The sequence below is a fragment of the Haliotis rufescens genome, unplaced genomic scaffold (genome assembly GCF_023055435.1).
Source record: "Haliotis rufescens isolate VD_foot unplaced genomic scaffold, xgHalRufe1.0.p SCAF_6, whole genome shotgun sequence".
In the NCBI taxonomy this organism is placed as follows: domain Eukaryota; kingdom Metazoa; phylum Mollusca; class Gastropoda; order Lepetellida; family Haliotidae; genus Haliotis; species Haliotis rufescens.
Window position 1 is genome coordinate 40,016,979 of NW_025964334.1, and position 12,109 is coordinate 40,029,087.

Here is a 12,109-nt window from a genome sequence, read left to right on the forward strand (position 1 = left end):
CTAGACCTACAGATAATTAAAACAAGCAAATAAAGGCTGTAAAATTCTGTACACTTTTGCCTGACAATTATTTTTTTAAACAATTTGGGATCTTCTTTCCTGAAGATATGGATCACATTTGTTCTGGTTATCATTGCTTCTTCAACTTCTCAAGTTTGTTTTTGTGACTTGATACATGGATGGTGCTTGACAGTGGACTGATTGACTCTAATCATCACAGCCTGCAATCATACTTAGTGATACAAGAAATGAACACATAATAAGAAAAATGCCTGGGAAAATGTTGCTTCACACATTTAGCATAGCAAATATCCGACGTCGCCGCAACTCGCGAGGGTCATACACGCTTCATCCGCTGGAACCGAATGTGGAGAGAGAGTTACCGCTACCTGATCCGCCAGAGGAAATCAGCACTCCGGTAGGTGGGACGTACTGACACTTTGAGGAAGTACACGACAACAATACAGTCGCACACAACTACACCCATGTTGCCGACACGTCAGTGTGTCTCCTGCACAAAGGCATCAATACAATACACGAGAGCTGGTCACAGTTGATGACGTTAGCAAGCTTTCTTCTTATTATGATTGTGGGTGTTCAAGTGTAAATCAAAGCAAGGGAGAAGGTCATTAAGAACTTTGAAATATTATAATTATTTTAACATTGCTTTGTCATGTGAGAAATACCAGTATCGAAGAAAATGATTTTTTGTACACTGTAGTTCTAGTTTGAATACAATTCATCCACTCACCAGAAAGAGAATTAAAGGTATCATTTAGCATGTTAAGGCAAACTTCTTATAATAATAACTTATTATATGCCTTGTCAATATGCTGTCATTATTCAGGGTGCTGAGAAAAACAAAAACATACTGAACAAACATGTTTCGGGCTCATGAATATTTTTTTGGGGGATATTTTTATGAATTTGTGTGTTCAGTCTTCACTTCAAAAACATATCCCCCAAAATATTCATGATTCCTTACTTATTTTGTTCAGTATAGTATTCCCATATTATAAATTAACATTAAGCACCAATTTTGGGTGATGCTGCTTATAAAAGTCAAATCCTATTTTGAACATGGGAATCTTGAGCAGGAATACAGTTGATGTCATTCTTACTCCTGTTTTTACTTATTGGGTTTTAATCAGGCTTGCTGTAAGATTGACCTTTGTGAAAACAATATTTGACTGTTTTTAACACTTGGACTTTTCCTTCTGAAACATGTTAGATAAACATGTCAGATAAACAAACCATTCTACCGCAAATGAAGATAGGATTTTGTCATGTCTTGTGATGTTTTTGTGCAAGTAGAATATGTTTATGTTGAAACTCACATTAGTTTTTCAGGATTTCATTTTTACCGTGACCATGTTGACCATGTTGACATGATCTTCTCATTTTTGTGAACAAATTCTACCAGTTCTCATTGTACTTGATCTGTGCTGTGTATCAGTTTCAGTAGTTTTAGTGTGTATAAAGACTATTACCTTATCTAAGATAGCTACACGATAGATTGCAAAGAACAATGAAGAACTAAGTGGTTTATAAAACATTGTTCTATTATGAGATTTGAACATATGCTAGCAACTTGATGAAGTCGTAAATTGGAGAGAGAGAATTTTTTGAGAGGGAAGGATTTAGTGTCTAGTTGTTCCCCATAGATGTAGCTGGGCAACGCAGATAAACGTAATGGCTGAACGATTGCATCCAAAAGTAGGCGGGATAAGACAATCAGTACAGGGAGAAAAGGTACAGATTATCGTTGTGAGAATATCCAGGAAATACCAAACTTCACTCCACTGTTCATAAAATGGACTTGTCCGACATTGCGGAGATCAAATTGTATTCAGGGGGTCATCTTGATTTAAATACAGATAAACATTTTCAAAGCTTGTTCATTTTTTTAACATCCTTGAAGAGGCTGTACATAATGTTGATATCTCATGTAAGAAACAAAACGACTCGTGCTCATTGCCTGCCTGCAGTGTTTTAGTGTGCGATGAACAACTGCCAGTCGTTTAAATTCTCTTTCACTACACTCATGCTTTGGACTAGTGGTTAGAGGAACTGCTTTTGTTGAACACTTTCTAAATCATTGGACTTATGAGGCTATAAGGCTATTGATGTTGATCCAATGTTGATCAAAGCAATAAAATCATACAGTCTAAAGTAACACTCATCAATAAACTTTTTGGACTTCCTTGTACTTCCAGATGTTTAACGGTACATGTTATCAACCATAGTCTTCCTGGTTACTCTTCCTAGTTACTCTTTGATGGCTATTGAAATGTTAGTTGGAAGTGTTATTTCAAATAAATGAAAATTAGATATATTGTTACAATATAAGTTAATGTTGCATGTCTTCTGCTCCCATTAACATTATTAAAGGTTTTCTGAATGAATTTCAAAGCGAAATGTGGAATTTTATGGATTTACTAAATCTTTGTTGTAAAATCTGAAACTTTCTGCTGTATTCTGTCCTCACATTATGACTGCTCGCTGATACTGTTATCTCTTCATGTGATTGGTGTGGTGTATTGCTTAGATGGTTCATGAAAAATTTAGGCACAGTGCCTGTTTCATCATGTTCATCATGGTATGAGCATCAATAGTCTCACGATTAGGTGTGCTACTAGTTGACTTCTATATGTGTGTAAGTAATCAGTGGTAATGAACTTCCAGATCAGTGTTTAAAGTATTTTCCTGTAGCATATACTATACATGTTTACACATCACTTGCTAATAACCCCTTCAGCTACTTTGTAGCAATTCAATGAGCATGATGAGATTAATGTTAAAACTTAGTGATTGGTATTTCAGATCAAAAGACTAATGCCAGCTTTTTTCTTAATTTTCAAAAAATGTATCAGAATTAGAAAACTAAGCTATGGACACGACATTCATAATATTCAGAACAATGTGACTATAGCACGTGAAAGATGCTGGTTTAAGGGCATGTTTCAGCATTATTGTTGTGTTGGTTGTGCTGTTGTGACTGCTGTAGTACCCAGGAGGGACTGAGATCCAGGTAGATCCCTCTCACGTCCTTCATTACTGTGTGTATCAGGACAGTATGCAGCTCAGCACTTGAACTTAAACAATTCCACTCACCCTCATCATCTCATTATCAGCTTGGCTAAGAGGAAGCACCTAATACTGGTTGATGTTGAGGCCCCAAACTTAATTTATGCTATTTCCTGTGTGTGAAATTAGTATTGGTAAGAACATTCTCTGGTGTTTGTAGTATCAGGATTGTGTGTAGACGCCATGAGTTATCTCTAATTGGTCAGTGGCCAAGTTATGTCTCTAGTGGATCATTTAACTTACAATGTTACATAGAGGTTTTCAGGAAAACATTTGGCAAATGTTTCGGCTTTCCAGACTTTCACTCGCCTCAGGCTTAGTTAAGCAGACCACTGGCCGTATCTGGTCCTTCGCATGTTCTGTAATCCAATTCTCCATTGTCTATACATGTACAAGATGAAGTGTGCTTCAGGGTCAAGTGTTTGTTTTATTTGTTTGTTGTTTTGTTGTTTAATGCTGCAATCAGCAATATTCCAGCTATATGAAGGCGGCCTGTAAATAATCGAGTCTGGACCAGACAATCCAGTGATTGATATCATGAGCATCAGTCCACGCTATCGGGATACAATGATATGCATCAACCAAGTCAGCAAGCCTGACGACCACTGAAGGCGTATTTTAACCCAGATCTTCATGGGTCCAAGTATTTGTATGGAAGGTAGCTTTTGGAAATATCTTTTCGTGTGTGTGTGTGTGTGTGTGTGTGTGTGCGTGTGCGTGCATGTCCGTGTGCTTGTGTGCATGTGTGCTTAGTTTTTTGTCCAACATGTCTCCAATATTATTGTGTTTATTCTGTTGAACATTTATGGACAGTTTTACAAGTCACTTGTCATGTTTGTGACAATCACCAACTGATTAACAATGAGGTTTTTTACAATGATAATGAGGTTTCCAATTCAACATTTGTCTTGCATTTAGTGGACAGAGATCTAACTGGTATAACTACACATGGATTATGATAAAGGTTCTAGTTTTGATATCTTCCTTTTTGTTGATATTTTCTGTTGTAAGGATAGGTGTTCTTCCTCAGAGTTGATCATTGCTGATAGTTGCCACACAATCCAATAGCTCATCCTAGAGATTGCCAGATGTGCACGAAAGTAATGGAGATACATGAGATTGGAATTAGATAATCAAGTTTTCAACATGGTCGATAAGGGGAGCAGCAGGGATTGTTTGGAGCGCACAGTATATTGTATGAGGTGGAGCATACAGACACTGATATAAGTGGTATCTACAATATGTGTCACTGTTTCACTTTATGAATGTTTTCTGATCTCACTAACATGATAAAGCTGACATGTATCTGAACTACTGTTTGAAGTTGTGTTTTACCCAGGTCACTCACTCAGGCCGATTCTGTCATCATGCATGTGTGCCAGGGATATTTCCCAATGTGATGTTTTGGATATTTTATTGAATGTTTGCAGATTAGATGTCTGAGATTTGGTTAATTCTATTGATATACACATGTAGTCCATGAATTTACCTCATTGTATTGTTGATGAATCTGTTTCTGATTGTGAAGAAAAATGGAACGAAATTAAAGTAGGATTTAATCAAAACTTGTTAAGTATGTTTATTTTAAACCTCTTCTTCCAAAAGCTTTGTTGCGACAAAAGGACAACTATACCCAGTTACCCATATTCATGATCGATGGACAGTGGTGGTATCAATACTATCATTGATTCCCTAATTTCTGACGTTGACAAATGTTTTGTGACTTCTGTTTTTGCAGTTGAGCCTATTTCAGTCCTGACCATATTTACAATAGGTTTTTTTAGTGGGTATGTTCATAGTCTTTATCTTAGGTAACCAGTGATGATTGGATGGTTACCATCAACAGATGTAATGATACAGTTTGAGTAAGTGTCATTGTTAAGAAAAATGTATTTTCATTTATAATATTGGTCATGTGTGTGAAATTTCCAAACCATGTTGAAAATTGTTTTTTACATTCTGTTTAATACACACTTAGCTTCAGATAATAATTGATTTTTGATTGTGGGGAACAAACTGATTGTTGATAAAATTCCTACAGTTGGCCCTGTGGACTCACTCTTGACCCAGACTGCATGTCAAGTGTTATCAGGTTTGTGAGTTGGGCCTCAGATAATGACACTTGTGTTTCAGGTTACATGCCCATGACAAACATGGGACAGTAGGTCAGTAGTCCTGATGAGTTTCCTTGGCAACTATATACAAATCTAGGTGGTTGCAAGTGAAATAATGGGTAGGTTAAGTTAATATAGTTAATGGAAACACAATTAGTTAATTTCATGGTCTCACCATGCTTTCTACAACATGTACAAGATGCAGAGTGTGGATGTTTGGTATGGAGTCCCATCAAGTGTGGCAGGTGTTCAAGGTCATCATTTATCAGTAATGAACATTTATCAGTATCCGTGTCCAACCTGATCTTCAGCAACTGTTGGCTGTCATATCCCTAGGATCCCTAGTCAGGACACAGTGTGTGTAGGCTACAGTCTCTCCCGAGGGCCACAGTGGCTGACTCAGTTCCATTGTTCTATCTTCACAGGAAAAACAGATTAATGATTTGAGGAAAGAATTTCTTAATTGTTTATGATGGATGCCAAGGTAACCTACCATATACTGCATACTTTTTACCTAAATACATCTATTTTTATACCTGATTTGCAATATACTCATGAACACGTGTTTGTTTATTAGTTGTTTATGATGTGTTTAAGTGTTGTCTTATTAGAAATATACTGTGATGGTCTGTGCATGCATAAATAGCTATCATGGCTAAGTAAAGAGTAATTATGACACAATGTACTGTGTAGGCTCTTTGAACCTGCTGAAAGTATTGCTTTGTGTTCAGTCTGGACAAGGTTATTGTAGTGTAAGGCATGGGAAAAAGCTTTGTTTGGCAATGAAGGAAATATGTTGAAAATGCTTGTTGGTAAATCATGTTGGCTCAGACCCAGATGTATTGTGCTGTGATCTGACTTAGCATGTTGGCTCAGACCCAGATGTATTGTGCTGTGGTCTGACTTAGCATGTTGGCTCAGACCCAGATGTATTGTGCTGTGGTCTGACTTAGCATGTTGGCTCAGACCCAGATGTATTGTGCTGTGGTCTGACTTAGCATGGTGGCTCAGACCCAGGTGTATTGTGCTGTGGTCTGACTTAGCATGGTGGCTCAGACCCAGATGTATTGTGCTGTGGTCTGACTTAGCATGTTGGCTTAGACCCAGATGTATTGTGCTGTGATCTGACTTAGCATGTTTGCTCAGACCCAGGTGTATTGTGCTGTGGTCTGACTTAGCATGTTGGCTCAGACCCAGATGTATTGTGCTGTGATCTGACTTAGCATGTTGGCTCAGACCCAGATGTATTGTGCTGTGGTCTGACTTAGCATGTTGGCTCAGACCCAGATGTAATGTGCTGTGATCTGACTTAGCATGTTGGCTCAATTGTAGGTTTCAATCTCATTAAAATCAGATCTTAGTTCTCGCTACCGCTTAACAAAGATCTGAGGACATCCCATTAAGGGTCACATCAGACCGACATTGCGCGAACTTTGACTGACCAATGGAATGTCCAATCAGAGGGCAGTGTTTTTGTGCGTTACGGCCCTACATGTAATTTCAAATTCAAGCGACCTTGCTTCGCAACATATTTTGACAAATTCTCGTTTACAAACTTGAAACCTAAACAAAAGAACATTCTGGAATGGCTAATAGATGGTCTAGATTGTATGGATTCAGTCGTTAAACTCGTAACTATCGTTCGGAATACCCTGTGTTAAAGTTTTTCGAGGTTGTATGATCAGAAATCACATTCCGACTGTCACTTTCCTGATCTGGTAAGCGATGCTCTGATTGGTCAGATGAAAGGTCGTTCTGACGTGACCCCTAATGGGATGTCTTCAGATCTTTGTTTGGCGGTAGCGAGAACTAAGGTCTGATTTTAATGAGATCGTAATTAATTCATTTTTAACAAAAAATCTGAGTTCCACTTGGATATTGAATCTCCAATTGTGCCATTAAATATCTCCTCTCCTTACTGAAGATACCAGATATTCAATGGGTCAGATCGCCATGGGCCATGACCTAAAGTATGATATGTCCCTGAGCAATTCTGAGCAGTAAGGGATCAATTAACCATGATAACCCTGTATTAGTAGAGCCAGGCCCATCTCTCTCACAGGTTTTATCCTGCTTTGTGGCCCCTTGTTGTGGTCACACATACTAAATAAAATTGTGTTAAGATATTGGCCTACATCCTTTGAGGTAAGAAATTGTGATAAAAAAATTATAAGAATTGACTTTCACTTTGTGTGAGTTCATTGGAGTATGAACCTTCATAGAGTGAGGGCCAAACTGTATGAACGTCAGAGCTTCCAATGTACTCACTCAAAGCGAAGGTCAATTCTTAAATATATATACATGCATAAGCCTCTTCGGTGATAATGTATATGTATACAATTAGAATTTAGATCATGTTTAAAGGGTGGAATTCAGACATAACAATACCATTTTCAATTTGCAAAATGTCAACAAAGGAACCAGGAATGGAGATGTCCCACTGCCTTAAAGACAAAATTGGTCAGTAGTGAAGGTGACTGTAGGACACTATCACAAGGACTTATAATTAACTAATGTGCATGTAAGTGTTTTTAATTTATATAGAAAAGACAAAAGACCAAAGATGAACTGTATAATTTACTCAACTGGTTTCATGACTATGATTTTCATATGACTAGTCCTCCTCCAGAACATTTACGGATTTGCCTTGACATGCATGGACTTTGAAAAGCCTTCTGTTGGCATTATGACCATGATCTTTATCATGGATATCATGGCAGGGACATATTAGGATAATACATATTTAATTTTCAGAGGTCAATTGTGTACATATACATTCTCCTGAGAGATAATCAGTGTATTGTTGATTATGCTAGGTTGCATTTCATGTACATTAGGGGCAGGTAAACTCCTCAAATCAGCTGATCACACAAGCCCGCTGATCACATAGAAGACTGCCATTGTTCGGTAATATTAAGCCTGGTCTGAGACAATGAATTAAGTTGTTTGATGAGGGCTAGGGCAATTCATTGAATGTCATATTAGCTTTGTCTTGTGTCAACAATTTCGACATTATTGACTTGTGTTCTCCATTTCAATGCTGCCAGGATGAGGACGACTTGCCTGTTATGTTTGAGGTGATGTACTTGAAGTTGTCTCCCTTTGTGACCCAGACCCACAAGAGTTTCTTGCATGGCCTGTGCAGCTGTGAAGGAATCGGTGTGATTTCCTCCAGTCCCCATGCCCTCCCTCCCTCTCCTTGCTTGTTGTGTTGACAGTCATCAGGATAATATGGCATTTCTTGTTTTTCTTGTGCCATTTAGTCTGTATGATAATCAGTAATCATGGTAATGTTGTTGTGAAAACGTATGTTGATTTCATATTCTAGATTTGTTTGTTTTTTATCTTGATTTAATGAACTTGAAGTGTCTTAAATATTTCATTATTGTTTCTTTTTTCTTATTCAATGTTGCATGTTTATTCAATCCAATCACAAAAACTATGTAATGCCCAATGTGCCTTGCCTCTCCCCCCCCCCCCCTTAATCTTTAAGTAAATGTAGAGCAAATATGCAACAGGCTACAAAAGAAAACAACATATTTTATGTTCCTGGTGAGTGGTGACTTAATGTATCCATGGATTACTTTCTGGACATTTTAGATATAACCAAAACAGTTGCTCTCCATCTTCTGAAGTGACAATAACAAGTCTGTTTGGGTAAATTAAAAATTTATTTCGTCACAATAGCTCATGGAAGATTATTATCAATGACACATTTTTTATATTGATAATCTAAATACTTCTTCACATCAACAATAATTCTGACCATCGATCTTCTTAGCCAGCCCTAGTTCCTAGTGGTGTTACGCCAACTCATGCACTCACTTGGCAGCAGCAGTTACTGGTGTCACCTGATACAGATGTTTGTCAAATATTGTAACATGTGTGACAGGTAATGTTGCCAGTCTTGTACAAGTGATGTACATCTGTACCAATGTGCATAGCCCTTAACCAAACACTAGCTCCATATCATTTGGGCAAAGCACCTGCACTTGTGTCCAAGTATTGGCAAGTATACAGCATGATAAATGTGTACATATTGATTTTAATGAGATCAGGTTATATCAAGTGACATCAGCATGGGTGATGTTTCCCCAAGAAGATAGTTTCCATTACTCATGTCATACTTACATTGCATCATTCTATGGTAAAATAATTCTGAAAATTTAATTATTCCGCCACATTTGTCTAATTGGATTGGTAGATCCTTTCACCAAGTAATATAAGATACTAGTCTTAATAACTCTTAAGATGATATGCTTCTTTGCTGAGTTAGCCGTGATAAGACTCAATAGTTACCACAGTACTAATGCTGTGTTTATTGTGATGTGTAGGCCATGTGCTTTGAATGTAGACAGATTATCAACACCCCACGGATAAATGAACAATAAGTCAGCATGCATGTGTACATTTATGCAGGATCATCTTCAAACAGATCTTGCAGCATGTGTTGTGGCTGTGTTGTATGTTTTTGTATTATTGTCCCACGCCACGAAGGGGGAGGGGTATATGGGAATGTCTGTCTTTCTGTCACGTTTCGTTTCAAGAGCATAACTCGGAAACCGTTAAATATTTTATTATAAAACTTTGCATATGTTTGAAACACATGCTTAACTGGTGCTGAATCTTTTTTTACATAATTGTGTTTCCTTGGCAACAAGCTGGACCGAGACTCAAATACATGTAGCATCCATTTCCGGAGCATAGATCGAAACCATTTCTTATTTTATTATGAAACATTGCATATGTATCAGACACATGGTGAACTGGTGCCTTTGGATGTATTTCTAGACAAAATATTTTTTGTTTCCTTATTTTACTAAGTGCATAGTGGCTGCAATGGGGAGAGGTTTCTCAGAAACTACTGAAGTTACATGCATGAAACTTTGCATGGTTGTCCAAGACACAGAGATGAAAAAATGATGCCTTAATTATTATTTTTTCCATAGTTGCACTATGGTTACAATTCTCCATGCTTTAGAATTTGTGCTTCCTGCTTCCAGTGCATGCATTTAGAAAATCAGCTTCAATTCTAATGTGCCCGATGGCAGGGGATAGTGATAAAACTGCTTTCTTGTTTAATGTTTTAATCAATTCCAAAGGTCAAATGGTTATGTTTTCTTCTGTAAATGTTTGCACAAGAAGGGTTCAACATGTTCAACATATTCAAGACATAATCATCATTATAATAGCATGTTAAGTAAGTAGGGTCTTGTAGATAACTGCAAGTATGTCATTTATTTGTTTGGGTCTCATGTCAGCTAACTTATCTTAGGCCTGTCCTGCTTATCTACATTATCTACAGTAGAGTGTTCCTTGTTGAATGAACTGTGCCACAGTGCCAGTGCCCTTGCACCAGTTGCAACCTCACTGTATTATGGAATCAATTACTGTTGATAAACTCAAGGTGCTAGTTTCTGTTGTTGTTTTATTGTTCAAATTCATCTCAACACCTCAGTGGGACTACTACAGGTAAATTGAAAATCAAACATGCATAATCAGCAATAGTCATAATCAATGTCATTGTACAGTAATGTGTTTTCATGGGGAGTTTGTGGAAATATGGTTATAAAACTTAGGTGATAATTCTGCTCTATTGACAAACAATGAAACTCTCATTTAAAACATTTGCTGCCCAGGCCGTGCTCAACCTGTTACCATGCATGCCTTTGTGGCAATTACATTTTATAAAATTGTGGAATTAATCAGTTGCAACATCAATGTCAAATGGTGCAATGTATTGTTTATCTTTGATATGGTTGACAATGGTCTAAGCCTGTTATTTTCCATATTGTGCAGCTTTGCCGCTTTGAAAGGTGATGAATGTATGATATACACCAATAGGCAGAAATAAGAACATTGGAGAAAGGTCAGAGAATAGTCTCTAAACATGTTGATGAACAGGAACCTGTAACAGGAACCTGTCGTGATTATTGCTATTGTTATTATTGCAAGTGAAAGGAAATAAAGTGTTATAGACCTTGCCTGTTCACTTTTAAGCCACCCCCAGTACCCATTGCCATGCGTCACAACATTGCCCTAGTTCTCTGCTTACAAATACATAAACTAGGCCATTTGGTGACCACATGATTGAATGATAGCACATGATCATACTAAATGGCAGGAAGCAGATCGGACAGCAAACTTACCATGCTTACCATAGTTATGCTCTTAACACGTTTACCGGTAGTTGGAACAGGTGAAATAAATGTTATGCAATATCAAAATGAACTGTTAGAAATTTATTGGAAATAATGTAATTGTCTTTTGCTTAGAAATAAAGACTAAATGTATCTTCTGATCATAAGAGATGGAAAACACAAAACTGTCGTATTAAAACCATGTTGTTTTAATTTTCTGGCTTGTTATCAGTTTTGAAGTGTTCATCATGTCAAAGTATAACTGCTCCTGGATAGTGAGTGACATCACAGTCCTGTATACCAGCCACTGCACTAACACCATTAACATTATATTTTGGAATGTGCTCAGAAATATTTTTTATGCAAAGTAAGTTTGGCAGTCAGCATTTTTAAAAGTTAGAAACCTTTTCAAATTTTGTTTTGTTTGTTTATTTATGAATGGTGTTCTTATTGGAATCAATCCGGTAGTTGTGCTATATTGCTGCTCATGTGCTTGCAGCTTGCCTGATGAATGGACTCTTCCTGTGTGATTCATAAGATAAATGGAATTATCCTCCATCTCCCCACACTGCCAGACTGTTTACTGTCTGAATGCCTGAATACTCCATGTCTGTAAGCTCACCCAGCCTGGCATCACTTTGCTCAGGACAGCACTGACATTTCCCCCTGTAGGACTACACACTGGTCCTGATGTATCCAGCATTTCACACCTGCCTCATGTCGGCATCCATGCCTCTCATATTGGAAATGTTTATGTTTATTAAATTG

General features: G+C 37.5%; 1 protein-coding gene across 7 annotated transcripts in view; it reads left to right on the forward strand.

Moving 5' to 3' along the window:
* Positions 1-12,109, forward strand: part of LOC124115555 (sorting nexin lst-4-like) — a 65,885-nt gene that overhangs the window by 18,089 nt on the left and 35,687 nt on the right. For 3 of the 7 annotated variants that reach the window (XM_048386341.1, XM_048386339.1, XM_046476584.2), the window contains exon 2: positions 8,249-8,278. The exons of 3 other annotated variants lie outside the window; for them this stretch is intronic. In XM_048386341.1, the coding sequence (XP_048242298.1) occupies positions 8,249-8,278 (30 nt within the window). Of the gene's footprint in view, positions 1-5,658; positions 5,686-8,248; positions 8,279-12,109 lie in introns of those variants that run through there. One more of the 7 variants, XM_048386340.1, reaches the window with a different exon arrangement.